The 24339-nt window shown below is 39.7% G+C and overlaps 1 protein-coding gene across 5 annotated transcripts in view; it reads left to right on the top strand.

The window, feature by feature from the left end:
• LOC126378081 (regulator of chromosome condensation-like) overlaps window positions 1-24339 on the top strand; it is a 46368-nt gene that overhangs the window by 14651 nt on the left and 7378 nt on the right. Inside the window, exons 3-15 of one of the 5 annotated variants that reach the window (XR_007568033.1) lie at window positions 6282-6393; window positions 6960-7047; window positions 8404-8583; window positions 9793-9924; window positions 11060-11156; window positions 12307-12444; window positions 12707-12869; window positions 13281-13402; window positions 14564-14718; window positions 16027-16134; window positions 17496-17609; window positions 19852-19911; window positions 24156-24207. Coding sequence is in view for 4 of the 5 variants with exons in the window: in XM_050026226.1 (XP_049882183.1) it covers window positions 6282-6393; window positions 6960-7047; window positions 8404-8583; window positions 9793-9924; window positions 11060-11156; window positions 12307-12444; window positions 12707-12869; window positions 13281-13402; window positions 14564-14718; window positions 16027-16134; window positions 17496-17609; window positions 19852-19896; window positions 24156-24207 (1506 nt within the window). In the remaining variant the exon portion in view is untranslated. The remainder of the gene's footprint in view (window positions 1-6281; window positions 6394-6959; window positions 7048-8403; window positions 8584-9792; window positions 9925-11059; window positions 11157-12306; window positions 12445-12706; window positions 12870-13280; window positions 13403-14563; window positions 14719-16026; window positions 16135-17495; window positions 17610-19851; window positions 19912-24155; window positions 24208-24339) is intronic. The other 4 variants (XM_050026228.1, XM_050026226.1, XM_050026230.1 and 1 more) reach the window with 4 other exon arrangements.

Raw genomic sequence — 24339 nt, 5'->3', positions numbered from 1 at the left:
CTGCTAGGGCAACACTTTCATAAATTTTGAAAGTGTGGTAGCACTGCAATTCTGTCATCTTTTCATAGTCCTTCACCAGGAAGATATTCCTGCGACGTTGTGTGTTTTTCTTTCAATACATAATAATTATTTTGTTGTAATTCAAAATATTATATTATGTATTTGTCTAAAAACACACAACGTCGATATGAAGACCTGTTTGATATCTGCTGGTGACAAACACAAAACGCTATGTGAAAAATTATAATATTTATTGTTTCTTAGAAACTTTTATGAAACAATCAACACATAATAATAATATTCAAACTTATAAAATTATTATTCAGGCACAACATTATTAAACAGTAAATGAGATGTATTACTCTTTTAAAATATATATACATATATATATTTTTTAAGTATCTTGCCTCTTCAAGTTGCTTCGTGATAGTATGTCATCAATGGGATGATTTTCAACCCAGCTTGCTGAGGCCACAGCTGATCTGAATGATCCTGTGAGAGATGCTGTGATCCCTGCATCTTTTAGTACAGATTGTATCCAACTGCCAATAACAGTCCTAGAAGCTGGTTATGGTTGTTCTATTGTAGTGATAAATAGGTGCTTCAGTTTATCAACCTCATTCCCTTTGTTTTGAGAAACTTCAGTAAGACGTCTTATCCAAGTAACTGGGCACACTTGCTTGTTAGCTAGGGTGTTTTAGGATCTGCCATCCTGACTGCCTATGGATAGTAGTGTCTGTCTTTGAACCAAAGAGATTTCAAATAAAGTATTTTTTGGATATGGGACAACTAACCAATCAAATAATGAACAATCTGGGCATCCCAAAGATTTTTTTATTTGACTTGTTGGAAGCTGAAATTGCTCTGAATGATGCTGAAAATTGGTCATCAGACTTACGTTCACATCTAATTTTACAAAATGTAAATATTGCAGATTTATGGACTAAAATCGAACTGTATGCAAGTTTTTCCACTAAGTGTAAGTAGGCTAAAAATCTGCATGTAAGTATGTGATAAATTTCTGGACTTGTGCTACTAACACGATTTTCGTCACACCACTTGAACCACCGCTTAATTTCAGAAAAATAGGTACTCATTGTGGATTGCCACCAACTGTTATATAATAATTGCTTTTCCGATTCTGACCAGTTACTAGTTTGTTGCCCCCAGCTTAAAGTAACCAAGCCTGTAGGTTCAATTGATCGATTTGTAAGGGTGAACGGTTCGTGGCAGTGTCCACTAGGCACTCCGCGAGCCTCTCTATCGTAATAGGGGGAACCCATGACCCATAAGGCCCAAGACCTCAAGTCTTCCAGCGAATATATTTTTTCCCGAAGTGGAGGAATTACAATATACAGACCCTTGGCGCTGTTCATATGGGCCAGAGGGATGAGGTTGAGGAATGAAATTGGGTGGAGGGAAAGTCCAGCCCAGTTGAAGTTCCCACACTTGAATGAAAGCGTTTGAGAAGAGTGCTGAGCAATCTTTGCAGTCTAATGAGACGTACATGTTGACCACGGCTGTTTTGGCAGACGCGAACAGATCGACGTCTGGTGTGCCCCAACGATGAAATAATCGGTTTGTTGTAGTGGGCAACAGGTGTCATTCCGATATCTGCCGTGCCCGTGAGAGGCGATCGGCAGTGCAGTTGTACCTCCCCGGGAGGTAGTGTGCTGACAGGGTTATGTTCAGCCTGTCTGTCAGCTTCAACAACTTGCATGTCAGATTGAATAAATTGAGAGAGCGCGTTCCCCCTTCCTTCCGAATGTAGGAGACCAATGTTCGGTTGTCGAACTGGACTAGAATATGGGCATTCTGCAGACGATGGATTTGATCCCGAATCAATACATATCTCCAACACAACAGCCTCCGTGGTGTAGTGGTTAGAGCGTTAGGCTCACGATCTGGAGGGCCGGGTTCGATTCCCGATGGGGACATTGTCGAAATCACTTTGTGAGACTGTCCTTTGTTTGGAAAAGACTTTTCAGGCTTGAATCACCCGATTGTCCGAAAAGGTAAGATGATTCCGTGCTTCGGAGGGCACGTTAAGCCGTTGGTCCCGGATATTATCCGTAAAAACACCTCCACCAACCCGCATTGGAGCAGCGTGGAGGAGTATGCTCCATACCCCCTCCGGTTGATTGAGGGGAGGCCTGTGCCCAGCAGAGGGACGTATATAGGCTGTTTATGTATGTAATCCATATACTGCGGACAGCTCTATCCAGATCGAGTGCTTCCTCCTCTGTTCTTTCGACCAAGATTCTGATAAGAGGGTCTTGTCCAACTGAGCTTCCCGACCCGAGTCCACTGAATCGGTAGTCAGTGAGTGGGTGTATGGGAACTTGACTTGCTCCACCACTTCATGTCGTTCCGTACTTGTGGGGATAAAACCAGTAAATTTTTGATTGAATTTAAAATATTTCAGAAAAATTTGAAAGTAACAACAATGGAGGCGGATCTTTGGAATAACAAAATTGGCGAAGTTTGACAGACCTAGTACTGTTTTAACTTCTTTTTTTTTTTTTTTGCATCGTCTTGTTTTATCTGTTTGCTATGGACTGTTCTGTCTTATTTTTTCTTTTGATAGAAACATTGTATTCAACTTTGTATTCCAAGTGATCCCTAAATACTCCTGTGTCAACTGTGTGTATACTGAAATCAATTTCAGTATAGATTTTAGATAATTTGTCTGCCATCCCAAGTATTCCAAGAGACTCACAACTTCCGCAGTTTGAGTGATCAACCTGGTGCAGTCTTGATTGACCAGGAGGAAATTGTCTAGGTAGACTAGAACTCGAATTCCTCGAACGTAGGATCTCCGCGATCCATTTCGTCAATGCTGAAAATGTGCGAGGTGCAGATGCTAGGCAGAAGTGTAGCTAGGGGATAGATAAGGGGCTCTCTATTGTACACTACGGTTTGGCTATGGGTATGTGTAAGTATGTGTTGAAGTATTAGGCGGAGCCCTATTTGTTGAAGTATTAGGCGGAGCCCTATTGACTCATGTCCTAGTGTGAATCATGAGGTTGACACAAAAGTTTCAGATGGTCTCTTCTTTGCCAATGGTTTATTTTCTTTCAGGTAAGATGGAACGTTTAACCAGGAATTTGTGCCTAACAGTGACTGTATGACCAGTGTCTGGAAGAAATCGCTCTAAGCGATAAGACCGCCAATTGCCATTTACTCAGTTAAGAGTCTTTTTGTAATTATTTCTTTTTATTTTGGTGCAATAAAGATGCAATGCAATATAGATGTTCGGCACTTGGAGGTAATCTCCTCAATGTGTTCTGAAGGTTTTTATTATCTACTTCAGAGATAATCCTTTCCCCCCTAATTTCTAGGCATTCGGCCCTCTTTCCACAAACTACCTGTAACATCTGTTCCATATTTTTGTAATGAGCAGAAGCCGGACCAAATACAGGATTTAACTGATCAAAATTATATTTTAATGTTAAGTATTTTCTCTTGAACCTTGATGTTGGCAGAATCATCGTTTCTGAACGATGCAGCCACAAACAAAGAAAATAGAATAGAATAGAAATTACTATCTTTTCATACAAATGAGTTGGGTTCAACTCAGCCGATGAGTTGTTAGCCCAATTAACAATTTCTTGTAAATTGTCACAGATTATTTCTTTCTGTTCTAGTAAACCATTAGTAAGCCTTGCCATAGTCCTTTCAGTTGTTGCAAGATAATCTTTGCCTTTATTTAAGTAGATGGCAAAGTTCGGTATTAAGTTTTTGCTCCACAAAGCCCGGCTTGGCTAAAAGGGTTTGAAGACTGTAGAGTACTTCACCACTTTTCAGCCATCACTATTAAAGTGTTGTAATCGCATTAACTCGTCCACACGCTTTTGAGATGCATTTTTAATGACCTTTGTGGTGTCTGTAATAGTCTGGATTTCCCCCAAATTAAGTTGTACAGCATTGGGTTTGGTTAAAAATTTGTTAGAAGCGGAGGAGCTAACTGAATTAGGTACAGATGAGCCGGGTAATGACGTCGGCCAGAAGTTTTGTACATAATTTGTAAGTTGACTTACTTGAGTGATGAGGGTATCAATGCGTGGATCGTAACCCTCAGTATGTGACTTACGCTTGGATCTCTTGTTTGGACGACGTGAGGGTTGACCCTCTGAATCCGATTCAGTGTTCCCACAGTCGTTACTGGAAGAACTAACATTTTCTTCGTGAGAAATTTGTGGAGGTTCTTAAACCTCGTCTTCCGCAGTAGGCGGGGTATTACACACACTTTCCTCACTCATATTACGGCACAACACAAATTTAGCACGAAAATATACTATTTTACGGCTATTTAACTTGTGATTTTAAACTTTTTACGATTTCGAGAAAAGTTATCAACCGTATAAGCGGGAATCACAAAACGCTATGAAAAGATGACAGAATTGCAGTGCTACCACACTTTCAAAATTTATGAAAGTGTTGCCCTAGCAGGTGACAAGCAGGTAAATAGTACCAACATAGCGGGAGTAAAGGGTAAGTTCACAAAACAATCTTCATATCGACGTTGTGTGTTTTTAGACAAATACATAATACTCAATTATTGTAGCAAGCTTTTTAGATGATCTCTGTTTTGGAATATAATCTCTATTTGTCGGTTCAATATGTTGGTAATAATTTAAAGCTTGTTTAAATGTTCTGTCTATCTCTGCGTTTCTTTCAGTAGTATCAGGTGTTTCAATGGGAGAATTTTCTGTTGTTACTAATTGTTCCAGGTCTATATTCATTAAAGAGTCAATATCCGTTTGTGTATTATTTTCAATATGTGGTTCAGTATTATTTATAAAAGGTAGTTGGTTGGCAACTTCTTCTTTGATTAGTCTTAATCTATCTTCACTTATATATTTGTTTGCTATAATAAGTCTCCTTTGATCTGCAACTCGTTGTTCAGTTATATGAGCTAGGTGTGGGAATGTGGTTATAAAATCCTTATGCAACGCTTGTCTGTATGTTGTGAGGTTAGTTTCCAAATTTGTGATTCTATAGTATGCCCTTATTATTGCTTCATTATGTTCAGGAGTCCATCTCATCCTTTGACTTAATGCAGGATTATTGAACGAGTTCGGTGTTGATGTTGGCTGTGTGAATGTTGCAGATGTTAAGGCCTGTGTGGTAGATGTACTTGTATCAGATGGGCGTAGGTGTTGTTCAGCCCGCAACTTTATATTATTTAGAATCTCTGCTGGTATTACTTTTCGTGATATGGTACTACGCGCTTGGTTAGCTAGTGTATTTGGGGACAGTTTATGTATTTTGGTATTAGAAGGATTTCTTTCTTTGAAAAGTTCAAAACATCTTTTGATGTATCCATATCCCTCACCTTTAGCTATAAAATAGCAGAACATTAATTCTTTAAGTTCTTCTTGTGACCACTTTGTTCTACTAGTATTTTTAGATGAACTCTTTGTGGCCAATTTGGGATCCGATATACCGGCAGAGTTATCAGGACTGCACGAGTCCCTACTCCGCAAGGTATAAACGGTGTCAGGGGTTGCGGTTGATGAACGGGAAATGGATGAATTTTGAAATGAATGAGGTGATGAGCTGGGTGATTGGAAGAGGCTATGTGTGGATGATATTGGTGATGACGGGTTTGAGAGTACTGGGTCGTTGAATAATATACTATTGGTTTCGGCTGTAGTCAATTGTTCGGGGGGAACCCGCCTGCTCAGTCCCCCACCGCCGATGGATCGCATGCTGTTACACCCAGCATCGGCTCCAGGTGCGCCCCGGCGCTCGCCCCCGGGCAGCGGCCCTTTACGTAATATTTTCTTTGATCGTAGCTCCATATTAAATGGGTTCCTTTGCCTTGTTGGCCGCGTAAGTTTCAACAGTACGCGTGTCCGCCCCCCACGTGGATCTGGTGTTCGACCCGGACGTAAGGTAGGATTTTAGGGGGCTTATTATTATTATTATTATAATTGCGGTATGTTTCATAAATTTTATGGCTGTCCCTTTATTTTGAGTGGATGAGATGATGATGATGATGACAGCTATAACTTAAAATAAAATTGATTGATTGAAATTGAAGATGGTGTGTACAAGAAGCACCTCTAAGAAATTATATTTGAAAGACAGCTTTAGCAAGAAAAATAATGATAATCACCTTAAACAAAGTAAGGATTTAAACTTGAAGAAAATAAGTTTAATATGCAAAATGGTCCTATTATTGCTATTGCTCTTATAAGAGAAATATTTAAATTGTTTTTAGACATAATTACTGTTTTTTTTTTTTTTTTTAATAATAATGATAAAATTTTCAGTAACACAACTGGAAGTACCAACGTTGCCGAAGAGACGCGGCCGTGTCTTAACTTGTGGACAGGGAGATGTTGGACAACTCGGGCTTGGCGAGGATGTTATTGAGACCACCAGGTAAGATTTTCATGTTTCTAAGCATTCATTAGCCAACCAATTAGCCATAGCATAAATATATTTTAGTGTAAGAGTATAAAAAAAGAAAAGTTAGTAACATAATAACCAAGAAATGGAACAGATGTCGCTATTAATAAACGCCAATAAACCAAGATGGAATGAATAACAGAACATGGCTTTTGTTTTCCGCTTCCAATTAATATTACTACAAACCAATTCAACCGAAAATATACAAAATTCTCATGTCTATTTCTTTAAATGTTTTTTTTTTGTTTGTTTAAACTACACCCCGCCCCCCGCGTCTGCTTACCCCAGTGGGAAATAGGCGTGAGTTTATGTATGTATGTATGTGTTTAAACTACAATCAGTCCTCTAGACAATAAGCAGTTTCTTTGAGTGGATAAGTGACTATGTTTAAAGATGTTATTTGTCTTTCGACAAAGGCCTCCTCCACCTCTTTCCACTTTACCCAGTCCCTCGCCAACCTTCTCCGCATATTTCCTGTGTTTTTCCCCACAGAATAAAAGAATATTAAATTTTAATTTTAACCACATTCTCCACCTTAGATTCAAGCATGTGACGGGCCTGGGGGAGAAGATAGTGGACACCTGTGCCGGTGGCATGCACACCGTTGCGTTGGACAGTGACGGAAAAGTAAGTATTGTATTGTTGTTACACAAAGTTCAAAATGGATAAAAATTGCCTTCTTATCGTGGATAAAAAAAATATATTCAGTAGGCGAACATATATGGGTTGTTCTTCTTTTTTATCGACAATGATCTGTCCTTCGTTCTGCTTCTGATAAGTTATGTTTTAGAATTTTATTTCATGTTTTGATTGTCCAAAAATATAGTTATCTTATTATATTCAAAATACAAGCAAAATACTAATCGGTTCCTCAATTAGTTATTAACGTAGCTTGATCGTTTTTCACAAAATTATGTGACAGAGTGGTAAATTGAAATGCTGTCTCCGATGAAAAGGGCCACTCTGTCACAATATTTTTTGGAATGCGCCTGCAAAGAAAAGTATGTTACCAAGATAAAGAGAACCACTAAATAGTCCTCTACAGACACATCTTTATATGATGTTTTAAAATATTTATTGCCGTTATAATTTTAAAGATGTTAAATCCGATAAATCGAGAAAATGTCTTTTTATTGTCGATAAAAAAGAAGAACGACCCATATTTACTCTTTGAATCGTCAATTTTTACATAACAAATGTCTCATCCGCCTAAAACTACTGCAGCTTCTCACAACCTGTATAACTAGGGAAAAGAAGCTACAAGAAAAACCTCGGTACAGGGCCCTATACATTCTTTAAATTTTTTTTTTTTTACTTTTTATTAATGCAATCTATCATCAAGAACATTCAGCAATATTTTTGATTCTCCATACTATCAGGCTTGCAAGGCATGGAACCATTGTCCCATCCTAAATGGTTACTTGATTAAATCTTGTGGTGCTTTCCTCTTCAGTCTCAAAAATGTGTTTGGGTTTCTCATTAGCTCCACTGCCATTTCATTTGGGTGGTCAAGGAAGAAATCAAAAGTAATATATCAAAGTACAAAAACAGGCTGGAAAAAAAATAAACATAAAATATTGTTATACAATTGGGTCGTGTACTAGGTTCAAGATAAATTATGAAATTCTGATTACTAAATAAAGACACATCTAAAACTAACGAAAAACATTTTCTTTTTTCTATTAAACTTATATATGAATTTTAATCAAGAAAAACGTAATAATACGTCCGACATTTTGTCACGTTTTTCTATGACGTCACAGAGTGCTTTTTCATACAAATTCCATAGTAATTTCGTGTTTTGACGTTTAGTAAAAAGTAACTGATTTGACTAGTTGGAAACTAGCCTATTGAGTAATTTAGCTGCCTAATATCAGTTCTCAGACAGTTAATCTCATTTATGACTGACACCAGCATTGTAAATTTCAAGGGGGGACTTTCCAGACTGAATCGTTGTTTTAATGTGTCCCTATTTTCCGCCAGGTATGGACGTTCGGGTGCAACGACGAGGGAGCCCTGGGGCGGCCCACGTCCGGGGACTCCGACGAGGGCCGGCCGGGGGCGGTGGCGCTGCCCCGCGCCTGCGTCGCCATCTCCGCCGGGGACTCGCACTCCGCCGCACTGCTCGACAACGGCGACGTGTACGCGTGGGGCGCCTTCCGGGTATGATACCTACACACACATACAATCATGAGCAACATATCTCTCTCTTGGTCGGTCCCTCATATCTGAGGATCGTGGTCAGCATCAGGGTTGCACCTGGAGCATATGATCTGCCTCCACCGGTTCCTGCCCAGCGCTTCCCTTACTACTGTGTAGAACTTGGATGACGACGAGTCTTTCACTTGATCAGTCCATCTAGTCGGTGAACGACCACGCGATCTTTTGCCTTCAGTGTTCCCAACCACAATCAGTTTCTCTAAACTGTCATCACCTCTGCGCATCGTGTGGCCAAAATAAGAAAGGATGCGTTGTTGGCATATAGTGGACAGACGAGTTTTTATTTGGAGCTGGGTCATGATCGATGCATTAGTGCGCTTCGCAGTCCAAGGTATTCTTAGCATTCGCCTCCAACACCACATCTCATCAACATATAAGATGCAATAAAAAGTAAGATAATCTGTGCTTCGGAAGGCACGTTAAGCCGTTGATACAGGTTATTACTTACTAATGTAAGTTAGTAGTCGTTACATGAGTCATGTCAGGGGCCTATGGCGGCTCAGTAATAACCCTGACACCAGGGTTGATGCGGTTGGTAATCCACCTCACAATCCACACGATAGAAGAAGAATGAGCAATATCATGTACCTACTTTAGAACCCTGTCGCACTTCATATCATATTTGACATTTAATGAGATTTATGGTTTAATTTGTCAAAAAAGTAAATTTGACATGGTTACAAAGTGTTACATGTTAGTACTTGTAACGTGACCGTACACTAGACACAGTGAATAGGAAATAGATATAATATAACAATAAAAAAAAATAAGAACAGAGTATATTTTGTAAATAACACAAATAAAATGTTTATGTGTGTGTGTGTGTGTGTGTTTAGGTGTTTTATTTATAAGATGTGTTTGTTTTGTTTTTAATTGTTTGAATAAATTGATTTTAGAATTTAAATATGTTTATTAATGAAAAAGAAACAAAAAAGACTAGGTGTCCACAATGATTAAGATCATGATACTGAGTTAATATCAAGTGGAATTTTCCGTCGCAGAAAAATGGAATTGAAAATAATTAAAAAAGACCACACAAAGTCACGAATTTTGGAACGGTAAAATTCCACATTGACTCAAAATCATTGGCTGAATCATCCCCCTCAGTATTCGTTATGGTGTCACTAACACTGTATATGTCATTCCTCGCAGGACTCCCACGGCAGCATGGGGCTGGTGGTCCGCGGGCGGGAGGGTAAACCGTGCCGGGAGCCCGTGGCGGTCCCGCTGCCCGACCCGGCCGCCGGGATCGCCTCCGGGGGAGACCACCTTGTTATACTTACCGTAAGTATTATCACACCCCGGACACTTCATACAGACAACCTCGATTTACACATTAACGTTATCGTATACGCGCATGTGTGCGTGTGACGTCTGACGCCATATGATTGAAGACTAAAGTAAGACCGAGGGGGTGAGGTAAACCTAGCTCAGCCGCTGGTGGGGAGCGGAGAGTTGCCGTTCTATACGTAGTATTATTCCTTACTCTATGGTATTATCTTACTGATTTGAATATATCGTCTCAATCAACCAGAAGGGTTCTCGGGGGGAGTATTATACTGGTTGTTTTATACACATACATACATACAGGGTGTTAGTGACATCGTAACGAATACTCAGAGGGATGATTCAGACATGATTCTGAGTTAATATCAAGTGGAATTTTCCGTCGCAAAATTCATGTTATTTTTTTAGTTTTTTTAAATTATTTTAAATTTTTTTTTAAGGAAGAATTGTTAATGGTTCTGTTTTTATAATGAAGTGTCATCGTCTGAATCTCTTGAGTTGCTTATTATTTAGGTATTTTGTGTGTACTATTTATATAAGTAGGTATATATGCTAGGTTATGTATATAGGTTAGGTATATATTATATTTGTAAGTATGTTATATATTTATTTGCATGTATTTGTTGTTAAGTTGTATGCATAGTTTGTACCCGTAATCTTTCAATTTTTTTTTTTACCTTTTTCCTCACCTTATGGTTGTCTGGAAGAAATCGCTTTAAGCGATAAGGCCGCCATTTGCCATGTACTTAGTTAAGAGACTTTTTGTAATTATTTCTTTTTATTTTGGTGCAATAAAGTGTATTTGTATTGTATTGTATTCAATTCTATACTTTTGCGATGGAAAATTCCACTTGATATTAACTCAGAATAATTAGCTGAATCATCCCTCTCAGTATTCGTTACGATGTCACTAACACCCTGTATACTCACGCATATTTCCCACCGAGGCTTCGATCCAGACACACTTCTCTTGCTTCCTTCTCCATTCAACGATCGATTTATACACGCACGCCGGTTCAGAGTACATTGTACTATTTTTTTGTCAATCAAGACTAAATCAAATTCCATAAAGTAAAAATAAAAACTACGCCGAATTTGTCTACATCTACAATAATTATGTTGTATATTACAGACTTCAGGGTCGGTATACACGATGGGTTGCGGCGAGCAAGGCCAACTTGGAAGGTTGTCGCAGAGGTCTGCCTCCCGGGATACCCGACAGGGATTCAGTAAGTATTATTATGCCAATTTATACTTAAATAAACAACTTAAAAAAATCAACCACCTAAAAATGTGTCTGTAATATCTTTATCTTATTTAAAAGGCAAAGACCTCCTCTTGATTTTTTCACTCCTTTCGACTTTGCGCGATCTCCAGCCAATCTGAAATATAAAATTCGCAAAATTCATACAATACAATACAAATACACTTTTTTGCACCAAAATAAAAAGAAATAATTATAAAAAGTCTCTTAAGTACATTCATGTATTTTTTGTTAAATTACACTTGATATTAACTCAGAATAATGAGCTGAATCATCCCCCTCAGTATTTGTTACGATGTCACTTACACCCCGTACAAAAGTACGTATGGGTGTTAGTGACACCGTAACGAATACTGAGGGTGTTTATTCAAACCATGATTCTGAGGTGATATCAAGTGAGAATTCCTGTCGCAATTTTTTTTTTGTGTTTAAATTATTTTCACTTCCAAACATTTGCGAAGGAAAATTCCACTTGATATCAACTCAAAGTCATGGTCTGAATCATCCCTCAAAGTTTTCGTTACGATGTCACTAAAACCCTGTATATTTTCGAAAACAAAGCTCGTGGCATATATGTAAAGGATGTATCTCGAATTCCGTTGACGTATTTTCTATTCTCACCGTATGTAATTACAACATAATACAACATAATTATTGTAATTACCTTATTAATTAATGATAATTAATTTAATCGAACCGCGTTCCGCGAACAGCCTCCGTGGTCTAGTGGTTAGAGCGTTAGGCTCAAGATCTGGAGGTCCGGGTTCGATTCCCGATGGGGACATTGTCGAAATCACTTTGTGAGACTGTCCTTTGTTTGGTAAGGGCTTTTCAGGCTTGAATCACCTGATTGTCCGAAAAAGTAAGATGATTCCGTGCTTCGGAAGGCACGTTAAGCCGTTGGTCCTGGCTATTAGCCGTAAAAACACCTCCACCAACCCGCAGTGGAGCAGCGTGGTGGAGTATGCTCCATACCCCCTCCGGTTGATTGAGGGGAGGCCTGTGCCCAGCAGTGGGACGTATATAGGCAGTTTATGTTAATTAATTTAATTATATTTAATTTTATTTCTAATTATTAATTTTATACATAAATAAATCTCAACCTTCTCCCGCAGGCGCGTTGCTAGTCCCATCCAAAGTAACCCTAAAAGCGGGCGCGTCTCGCGTATGGGCGGGCTACCACGCCACCTTCGTGCTAGACGCGAGCCAAGAAAAGATGTTCGCCTGGGGGCTCAATAACTACGGACAACTTGGTGAGTTCACTGTTATATTCTTTATATTTTTGAGCAATATCATGTACCCACTTTAGAACCCTGTCGCACTATCGTATTTGACATTTAATCAGACTTACGGTTTAATTGGGATGTAGTTGTGGGCGTATGTTACGTTTATGTATCACGCAAAGGTTCCCTGGAGGAAATAATATGTATTCCTGTGTTGTATGTTCCTTTAGTGCAATAGAGAAATTGTGTTAAAAGATGTGGCAGGGTTCTCAGTCACGAGGTGTGTCCGCAGGTATAACAGGCGAGAAGCGCAAGACAGCGCTGTACGCGCCCACCGCGTGCGACGCGTTCCCGGCGGGAGGCGGCTGGCGGCGGGTGGCGGCCGGCCAGCACCACTCGCTGGCGCTGGACGGCGCGGGGCTGGTGCACGCCATAGGACGCGTGGAGTACGGCAGGTGGGTGCAGCACCACTCGTGGCGCTGGACGGCACGAGGCTGGTGCACGCCATAGGACGCCAGGAGTGGACTACACTATGATACGTCGATGTTGTGTAATTGTGTATACAGGCTGTTAGTGACACCGTAACAAATACTGAGCGGGTGATTCAGAGTTAATATCAAGTGGAATTTTCCGTCGCAAAATTCAATTTCTTTTTTTTTTTTTTTTTTTTTGTTATTATATTATTTCCAATGCTATACTTTTGTGATGGAAAATTCCGCTCGATATTAACTCTGAATCATCCCCCTCAGTATTCGTTACGATGTTACTAACGACCTGTATGTGTGGTAAGTTATGCTGATGATGCATGCTGATGCTAGTGAGAACTATATCAACCCAGCCGCTATATCCCCACCATGTGCCCGCAGGCTCGGGCTGGGCGACCGGAGCGGTGACGCGGAGGTGTTGGAGCCGATCCCCAAGCTGCAGAACAAGAAGTGTGTCAGCATAGCCGCCGGGACGAGCAACTCGTTCGCTGTCACAGACACCGGTAAGTCTTAAATTGAACATAAGAGTCAAAATTAACCTAACGAAATGGCTTATAAACATAATGTTATTAGAACATAAAAACAATTAAATTTTGTATTTTTTTAATAATAAGTATAATTTTCAATAATTTTCATTTCAATGTAACATTTCTTTATTATTATTATTAAGTATATTTGTTATTTGAATTATTTTACCACCTTTTTATATTTCATGTAAATAAAGAAATTGATTTGATTTCATTTTGAAAACAATTATCACACAAGTATACAGGGTTTTAGTGACACCGTACCGAATACTGAGGGGGATGATTTAGCTCATGATCCTGAGTAAATATCAAGTGGAATTTTCCGTAGCAAAATGTTTTTTATTATTATTATTCTTTTCAAGTTTCGTTTTCTGATATCAAGTGGAATTTGTCAAGTGGAAATTACACTTGATATCAACTCAGAATCATGGTTTGAATCATCACTCAAAGTTTTCGTTACGATGTCAATAACACCCTGTATAAGTTATATTTTCTATTACTAACATTCTGTGAAACTATCTACCTAGCGTTATCCGACTTTTTTCGCGGGATCCATTGACCTGATCTGAAGATTTGAGAGGTTAACTTTACAGAAGCGACTGCCTGCGCAAAGTTTCTTCTAACTAGTCATATCCGTAACTTTTTACTAAACGTCAAAACACTAAATTACTGAAGGAAACTGAAGGCATTTGTTTGAAAAATCACACTTTGACGTCATAGAGAAACGTAGTGACCAAAAAATCTAACAGATGTCGCTAATAAGTGACGCCAATGAAAAGGATTAGGAGTTCAAAATTCAAAAATAAAAATTCAAAAAAAAATATTTTTCAAAATTGGCTTACAAAGATAGCGCTTTTTGAACGTCAAAAAAATTTAATTACAAAATAAATATTATGTAACTAGCTGTAAAACTACTACCACATCGGAATCTGTAACGCTGAGGGAAAGACGTGGCCAGAAAACCTCCCAGCACAGGGCCCTAGTCCTACCGTTTCATGTTTTCCTTTCTTTTCTTTATTTTTAGAATGAACCATGAAACACGGCTTTTATTTTAACAAAATACCAATTTCTTCCAATCTCAATACAATTATCATACATATTTCTTCACTTTTAACTAATCTTTTATTCACGCTCAAGGGGAAATCTACGCGTGGGGTATGGGCAGCGAGGGACAACTGGGCACCGGCGGCAGTGCCGACGCCACGGAACCGACACTGGCTGTGTCCAGCGCCATGCAAGGACACACCCCCATACACGTCGCCGCGGGAGGACAACACACCGTGCTGCTTGTGGTGAGTGTATCCACACCTCGGACACTTCATACAAACAACCTCGTTTTACACAGACACTACACATTGACATTGGTGCTAATTCCTGCAGACGCCATCTAATTTTATTATAAATTGACATTTTCTTATCCGTTGAAAAAAAGGGACGGGTAATCGTCAGGCATAAAATTTATGGAATACACGTCAATTTTAAGCAGGAATCTAAAACAACCGTCTAAAAATTTTACATCGGCCTATAACCCGACAGAATTAAGTAGACAGCACGTCAAACGGATTGCATACCAGCGAGATGCCTATTTTATTCGCATGGGTTATTCATTCATTTTAGAATTAACTTGTTGACAATCATCCGTCTCTTTCCATTTCGGCGGACAAGAAAATGACGGGTATAACTTAAAACAAAATTAGGAGGTGTCGGGGCCATTATTAACACGGGCAACTGTGTGTGACGTCTGAGCGCTGCCCTAACACGATGGAAAATTCCACTTGATATTAACTCAGAATAATGAGCTGAATCATCCCTCTCAGTATTCGTTACGATGTCACTTACACCCCGTCCAAGTACAGTCATGAGCAATATAATGAACCCACTTTAGGACTCTGTCGCACTAACATATTTGACATTTAGTGAGACTTGCAGTTCAATTTGTCAAAAAAGTTAATGTGATATGGTACCAAAGTGTATACATATTAATGCTCGTGACCGTACATACAAGTAGCCATACAAGTACATGTCGTAATTATGAAGTGTCGGATTTTGTGCCGAAGTAAAATCTTGTCGGATAACAGTTTGTCGGACTTCAGTTTTTAAATCAGGTATGAGTGTTAGTAACATCGTAACGAATACTGTGGGGGATGATTCAGACCATGATTCTGAATTGATATCAAGTGGAATTTCCTGTCGGATTTTTATTTTCATTATTTTCATTTCCATACTTTTGCGACGGAAAATTCCACTTGATATCAACTCAGAATCGTGATCTCAATCATCCCTCAAAAGTTTTCGTTACGATGTCACTAACACCATACAAGCTCTTCTTGGTCTTCCCCTTCCTCTCTTTCCTTCTATGATATTTTTAATAAATCCGTCGTATCTTATTAGGTGTCCAATCATCTTGCCTCTTCTGTCCTCAATAATTCTCAGTATTTGTCTTTTTTCCCTCACTCTTACTAGCACTTCCTCATTTGTAACCCATTAAACCAACAGAACAGATTAAAGAATTAACCTTTTAACCTTTTTTTTGAATTAACTATGTTACCTACTGAATAAAGATATTTTTGAATTTGAATAATGCAATGCAATGATTACAGGAGGACCCCAACGCGAAGAGAGAAGCGTCCCCAGCGCCGGAGAAAGAGACAGAAGAAGAGAAGATAGAGGAGAAGTCCGAGGAGGAGCCAGAACCTGAACCTGAAAAGGTTAGCTCTCTAATTGGCTGGAATTCACCATTTAAAAAACTCATCATCTCCCTAGCATTATCCCGTTCACAGGGTCAGCTTACCTACCCTGAAGATTTGACAGGTCCGGTTTTTTACAGAAGCGACTGCCTGTCTAACCTTCCAACCCGCGAAGGGAAAACCAGCCCAATACAGGTTAGGTCACATACCTCCGAAAATGCATTTCTCGGGAATGTGGGTTTCCTCACGATGTTCTCCTTCACCGCTGAGCACGTGATAATCATTCATGATCCAAACATGATTTCGAAAACGAATTCGACAATCATTGGTTTAGGACTGTGCTGGATTCGAACCTGCGACATCAAAGTGAGAGGCAAGCGTTCTACTAACTGGGCTACTACGGTTCTAATAATACTTGTTGAGGTCAGCGAGATTACCACCGAAAGCGCGCGACTCTTTCTCGCCTCGACATACGTCACCCGTCACTCTCTCACAGTACTGCACAGACAGAGACAGACGATCTCTGTCGCGGCGAGAAAGAGTCGCGTGCTTACGGTGCTAGGCCCGCTGGTCTTCCAATTCAACGTCCAACTTGAGATGAATAGATTTATTGGCAATGCGTAGGTATGATGCTTGTTACACAGAGCGAGAGAAAGTGACAGAGTAAAAATTAACTCACAAAAAAAGGTATTTTAGTTGGTGTTGCCAACAATACTTACTAATAAAGATAAATCCCCCCTAAAGATAAATCCTCCGTGCTTCGGAAGGCACGTTAAGGTGTTGGTCCCGGCTGCATTAGCAGTCGTTAATAACTATCAATCCGCACTGGGCCCGCGTGATCTTCTGTTTCGGCTTTTGACTGACTCATATTTATTTTTTACACATATACGCAATTGATGATAATCCACGCGAATTGCCGGTTGAATTAAGTATATTCATTATCACTTAGAAGATGTACTTAGATACGCGCTGCCCTACATGGCAAGTAGACAGGGCGTCGCCGCCGGTTACCCGAAACTCGTGTTTATGGCATGGTCGCCATGAGGTGTTGTATTGTATTAATGAAACAACCGAATAGATCGAACGTTCGTTTAATACTGATCCATGTATAGATATTGGTTATATGCAACATTAGGTTATAGGTATTAAGTATACGTATGGTATTAAGTACGTAGTAATACTATACGTATAGTATTACCCCCTCCGGTTGATTGAGGGGAGGTCTGTGCCCAACAGTGGGACGTATATAGGCAGTTTATTATAGTATTAAGTACACACTACAGTTTAAGTCCCGATCTCCCTATCCATCCATAGGGAAGGCCCGTGCCCCAGCAGTGGGGACGTTAATGGGCTGGTGATGATGAAAGATAAATTGTTTCCAGAAGCCGAAGGGCCGCGGGCACGCGCGCGGCCGCAAGCAGGAGCAGGAGGAGGAGGTGTCGTCGTCCACCAGCAGCGCACATGCACAAGACGTGGCCGGGGACGCCGCGCCGCAGGTACACACATTGCTGTATATTGCATTATCTACTTGGCCGGACAAATGGGGAGCGGGGTCTCACCCGGTACTAAATTTCGCCGTCTGAGAAGTACATATTTGAAAGGATTGGTCTATCTTCGCATTAGACAAGCAAGTTTCTAGAGATGGGCCGAGTACTCGTTTGATACACGGTACTCTGCGTACTCGGCGGGTTTTCTGATACCCAACTCGGCCGAATAACTCGGTTATTTGATAACGAGTAACGAGTATACAGCCATTGGTAAATAACAAACTTTTTCAATTATTTATCTACTATGACGCGCAACGTAATGTGTTTGTTTGCAAACAATCAAATCAAATCAAATATACTTTATTGCACAGAACTAGAATTTCAACAATCAAACATAACACATGAATACAGTACAATTTGGGCGGCCTTATTGCTCTAGAGCAATTTCTTCCAGGCAACCAACAAAAGGAAACAAACATTTACAACTTGGATGCGGGATGGTGCAACAAAAAAATAAATAAATAAATACCTAAAAGTAAAACTAAAGTTAATATAATAAATACTCTATACTATACGTACATATATTAATAAATACTCAATTTAATATAATCCATATATACTAAAAATATACCAATCAAGTGACTAGTAGTTGAAAGGCGTGGGTGGGGTGAGGGGTGTATCAACGCGAGCCGACATCTACACTCGGTACTCGTTACTCGGCAAAAGTGTTGCTCGGCGCATCTCTACAGGTTTCTATCCAGATAAAAAAATGAGGTCTTGATTTTTATCCGGATTGAAATAATGGAATTATTTTTGAGTGACATTTCGGCGCGTCTCATTGAGGCAAATGGCGATCCGAGAGCTGGCTATTTTGCGCAGAGAACAGGCCTGGCAGTTCAGAGGGGAAATTCTTCTTATCGTGTGGGTTGTGAGGTGGAATACCAGCCTCATCTACCCTGGTGTCAGGGTTACTATTGAGCCGCCAAAGGCCCCTGACATGGCTCATGTAACGATTACTTACTTACATCAGTAAGTAGTAACCGGCTTAACGTGCCTTCCGAACCACGGATGATCTTACTTTCGGACAATCAGGTGATCAGCCTGTAATGTCCTAACCAAACTAGGGATCACAAAGTGATTTTTGTGATATGTCCCCACCGGGATTCGAACCCGGGGCCTCCGGATCGTGAGTCCAACGCTCAACCACTGGACCACAGAGGCCGTTAGAGGGGAAATGCTGCCAGCGCTTTGGGCGCTCTGCCTCAGTGTGGCGCGCTGGAGGAGGTATTCTATTTATAATAAGCTGGTATTGTTATTATTAGATCACTTCTTGTTTTAGTAAATTTTCTTTCAACTCAACTTTCGTTGAAGCAAATCACAACAGAATGTGATTTTTCAAGAAGACGCTTGTGTTTTTTTTTCTTGTAGTCTCGCAGTCAACGTGATATTTTTATTTTTCTGATTCACTAATCTCGTATCTAACAATGGTGCCTGTTCGGGCGGAGCCAAAATTAACGTAATATTAGTTTGGCAGCTCCTAAACTAGCACCGTCCTTCACTCACAATAAGTACAGTCATGAGCAATATAATGTACCCACTTTAGGACTGTCGCACCAACATATGTATTTGACATTTAGTGAGACGTACAGTTCAATTTGTCTAAAAAGTTAATGTGACATGGTACCAAAGTGTATACATATTAATGCTCGTGACCGTACAAGAAAGAGTTAGAGCTCAAACTCAAAAATATCTTCTATCGGTCACGTACACATACACCATTACACTCACACTACTACACACACACATACACACACCCACTTTCACTAAACATACATACTTACACTACACACCAACACTTTGAATCGACAGTTTTCACATAAATATATTTTTATCAAACGTCAACTTCTCAACCTGTATAACCGAGGAAAAGAAACTTACAAGAAAAATCTCGGCACGGGGCCCCAGACATTCTTAAAAAAAAATGAATATCATTTCAGTATCTTGGCTGCCTAAAATACCTAGTTTTACTCCTGCCAAATTAAGTTAAAATTGCCATGTCAGGGGCCTATGGCGGCTCAATAGTAACCCTGACACCAGGATTGATAACGTTGGTTATTGGACACCTCACACTAGAGGAGGTAAAAGTTGATGGTTGCCCGAACAGGCACCAATGTTTATTTCCATTGCTTCGCTCGAAAGACAGTGCTTGGCAAACTTTTATTTTTTATTTTGTTTTTCCCCCGCACCACAGGCTAGGAAGAGGCGCACGACCCACAAAGCTGCGTCCAGCAAAAAGGCACGCCGGCATTAGGTTACTGCGTTGTGCCTGCATGTAGCTACAGATTATAAATGTCTTATATATACATAAATACACGCCCCTGACACCTTGAGGGGTGGGCAGAGCCACGCAATCAGAAGACTACTTGAAATTCTTTGTTTCATGACTGTAAGGCTCTAGACAGACGGACCGCATTTCAACTGCAATCCGACTGCCAAATTGCAGTTCCGATGCAGTTTGAATGCAGCTGACACGACTGCAATAGAACTACAAAGCAAACGGGCAGTCCAATTGCAGTTTAATTGCAGTTGGCGTGCAGTCGTGCTGCACAGTTGGTTTGCAGTTCTATTGCAGTTGTGTCAATTGCATTCAAACTGCACCTTAACTGCAATTTGCGGTTGGATTGCAGTTGAAATGCGGTCCGTCTGTCTAGAGCCTAAGCTCTCCCCTTCTCTTGAACCTCAGAATTCATCACACATTTAAAGAATTTGTTGTCTTATTAACACGACAACTGCTCATCATCGAGTATGTCGTAAAAGCCAACGAAGGGCCAAGCTTACAGTCTAACGACCCTCGATCAACCAATGACGGTGGCGACTTCTTTAACACTTTCAAGGACAGAACGTCTAATGACGTTCCGATTCCAAGGTGTCATACTATCTATTATGAACCATCAATGACCCATGGTCTCTGTCCGTGAAAAGGGGTTAACTGGCCGACGCTCCACGGCGACACCGCCGCTACATTTCAACTGCAATCCAACCGCAAATTGCAGTTCAGGTGCAGTTTGAATGCAGTTGACACGACTGCAATAGTTGTGTCTCCCGGATTGCATTCCCTAATATATATATATATATATATATATATATATATATATATATATATATATATATATATATATATATATATTTATACCTCGCTCTTGTCAGTGTAGCATTTTCCATTCCAGTCTATCAAAGGCCAATTCCTTGACTTCCCTATAAGACACGACGTTAACCTTTAAACCGTTTTTTGATATGGTATATATTAAGACATTTATAATAAAAAAATATTTTAGATGGACTCATTTCATAGAGCTATCTCCTTTCATTATTGTAAATTAGATTGAATTCGTTAATTACTAGTTTATTTATATAGTGTTAGTGACACCGTATCGAAAACTTTGAGGGATGATTCAGACCATGAATCTGAGTTAATATCAAGTGGAATTTTCAGTCACAAAATGACTTTTTTTTTAAGTTTATTAATGTTATTTTCAATTCTATACAGGCCCTGTACACACGTCATCAACATTATCGTAGCGTTTAGAATTATAGCAAAAGTATAAAATTGAAAATAATTTTCATAAACTTAAAAAAGTCTGCAAGGTGTTAGGGTGACATCGTAACGTATGCTGATGGAAAATTCCACTTGTAATCAACTCAGATTCATGGTCTGAATCATCCCTCAAAGTTTTCGTTACGGTTTCACTAACACCCTGTATAAAAAAAAACTGTAATGATAACTCATGAAATGGGTTTTGTTTATTTCTAGTAGTTTTTGGTAAAGGGTAAAAAGTAGTTTAAACTATTATAGCACGTTAACACGTTCACTGTGTATGAACCACATATGAGGAAAAAAATTTGAAACTCATTAATTTATCTAATAATTACAACTCTAAGTTCAACGGCCTCCGTGGTCCAGTGGTTGAGCGTTGGGCTCACAATCCGGAGGTCCCGGGTTCGAATCCCGGTGGGGACATATCACATAAATCACTTTGTGATCCCTAGTTTGGTTAGGACATTACAGGCTGATCACCTGATTGTCCGAAAGTAAGATGATCCGTGCTTCGGAAGGTACGTTAAACCGTTGATACCAGTTACTACTTACTGATGTAAGTATATAGTCGTTACATGAGCCATGTCAGGGGCCTTTGGCGGCTCAATCGTAACCCTGACACCAGGGTTGATGAGGCTGGTATTCCACCTCACAACCTACACAATAAGAAGAGGGGTCGGTATCTACTTTTCTGTACAGTGAACGTGTTAATTTGATTTAGAAAGTATAGAGGTATATTATGTTGTAGTTACCAATAGTTTTAGAGTACCACTAGTAATTTTCCATTTGTTTTGTCCTGTGCTATCTAGGATTAAACAAGAAAATGTATGTCATACAGTTATAATTTGTTGACTATTTTATCTCAGAAACATTTTCCCGTACACGATCGTATGAGCATAAAGAACGTATTGATTTTACCGAGAGTGTAAATCTCAGTGTAAAGTGTAAATATCATGTACCCACTTTAGAACCCTGTCGCACTATCATATTTGACATTTAATGAGACTTACGGTTTAATTTGTCAATAAAGTTAATGTGACATGGTTTCAAAGTGTATACATATTAGTACTCGTGACCGTACACAGACAGGGTGACCCAGAAGTTCACATTCAAAATGTTTTTTTTTTGATTGGCAACCAGATACACCCCCCATATATGTTCAGCGATTATTTACGGTTTAGGAGATATGACCCATTTTGTACCATTTTCATTTACCTTCTAATCCTTTTATCCACTGTTGGTATGTCATCATCATCAAATTAAGAGCCACGCTCTTGTCGGTGTAGCATTTTCCATTCCAGTCTATCAAAGGCCAATTCCTTGACTTCCCCATAAGACACGACGTTAACCTTTTCTTTAAACTGTTCCATGTAAGCTCTTCTTGGTCTTCCCCTTCCTCTCTTTCCTTCTAACTACCTTGCCTTGCCTTGTTGGTATGTAGAGCTCGAATAACAGGTTTCCACTCCTCGCGTTCTTTTGCAGCCTCTGTAGCTTGCTCCCATGACATGCAAAGAGTTTTTAACCCTCAGTCAACCGGACTTCGCCAGGTCTCTTTGGCCGCCCTGGTTTGCGTTTCATTTTCTACCTTTTTTTTTCTGTAGCCTAATCAATGTCCCACTGCTGGGCAAAGGCCTCCCCCTTCTCTTTCCAACCCTCCCTGTCGTGGGCATCGTTCCGCCAGGTGTGCGTGGTGTGTGGTTTTCTACCTTACTTCAAAAATAATTTTGTCGCTATTCCTTTCTGAATAATTAATTCGATTTTCGAATTCTGTTTGGAACTCAAATGTTTATCACGTGCTCAGCGATGAAGGGAAAAATCGTGAGGAAAGCCACATACCTGAGAAATGCATTTTCGGAGGTATGTGCCCTAACCTGTATTGGGCTGGTTTTCCCTTCGCGGGTTGGAAGGTCAGACAGACAGTCGCTTCTGTAAAACGGACCTGTCAAATGTTCAGGTTAGGTAAGCGGACCCTGTGGAAAACGGAATAATGCTAGGGGGATGATGATGAGATATTTTAGTCATTATTTGTTTAATGTCGTATCTGTAGAACTTGGTGGATGGTGTATCGTAGATCGTATGTTTAATGTAATTAGGTCGCTAATGGCGTCGATTCCAGCAGACATCTTATTTTATTTTAAATGATACCCGTCATATTCTTATCCGCCGAAAAGGAAAGGGACGGGAGATAGACAGCTGTTAATTTATCTAAAGAATAAGGCATCTCGCTGATATGCAACCCTTTTGACGTATGTCAACTTAATTCCGTCGGGTTATACGCCAAAGGTAAAATGTTGATAATATTTCTGCCTACTTTGTGATCCCTAGTTTGGTCAGGACATTACAGGCTGATCACCTGATTGTACTTACTGACTTGAGTACGTAGTCGTTACATGAGTCATGTCAGGGGCCTTTGGCAGCTTAATAATAGGGTAGATTCCAACTAGTCAAATCAGTTACTTTTTACTAAACGTCAAAAGACGATATTAATATGATATTTGTATGAAAAGCAACCTGTGACGTCATAGAAAAACGTGACAAAATGTCGCATTTATTATTACATATTTCTTTATTCAAATTCATAAATAAGTTAAATAGAAAAAAGAAAACGTTTTTTGTCACCTTCAGATCTATACATTGTTTTAAGTTTACGCGGTTATTATCATAATATCGGGAGTCTCATATCCCCATTTAAACGCGGTAAGAACCCGTTATTATGTGTTTTAATTACCTTCAGATCTGTCTTTAATTAGTAAGCAGAATTTCATAATTTATCTTTGACCTAGGAAAGTATCTAATTACGTGGGTTATACATTGTTTTAAGCTTGTCTATTACCCGTCCCTTTCCAGCGGGTATGAAAGTGACAGGTATAATTTAAAATACGATTAGGTGGTTGTTGAAATCAGCTCCATTAAGCATTAAAATGTATATTTCTAAACATGAATGTACATTGTATTTCCAGAAGGTGAATGGGGACGAGAAGAAAGCAACGCCTATGGAAATCGATGAAACTGGTAAGTTGTAACAAATGACCAACAAATCTAACAGAAAGCTCTGTGCTCTGAGAAGTAAGTACCCACAACTTAGTTCATCTTGATATAAATTAAATGAAGAAAGCAACTGTCCCGTTCCCGCCAACATAAGAT

The sequence above is a fragment of the Pectinophora gossypiella genome, chromosome 25, assembly GCF_024362695.1.
Source record: "Pectinophora gossypiella chromosome 25, ilPecGoss1.1, whole genome shotgun sequence".
Lineage (NCBI taxonomy): Eukaryota > Metazoa > Arthropoda > Insecta > Lepidoptera > Gelechiidae > Pectinophora > Pectinophora gossypiella.
The sequence above is the reverse complement of the archived record's forward strand: the minus strand, read 5'-3'. Positions and strand labels throughout refer to the sequence as shown.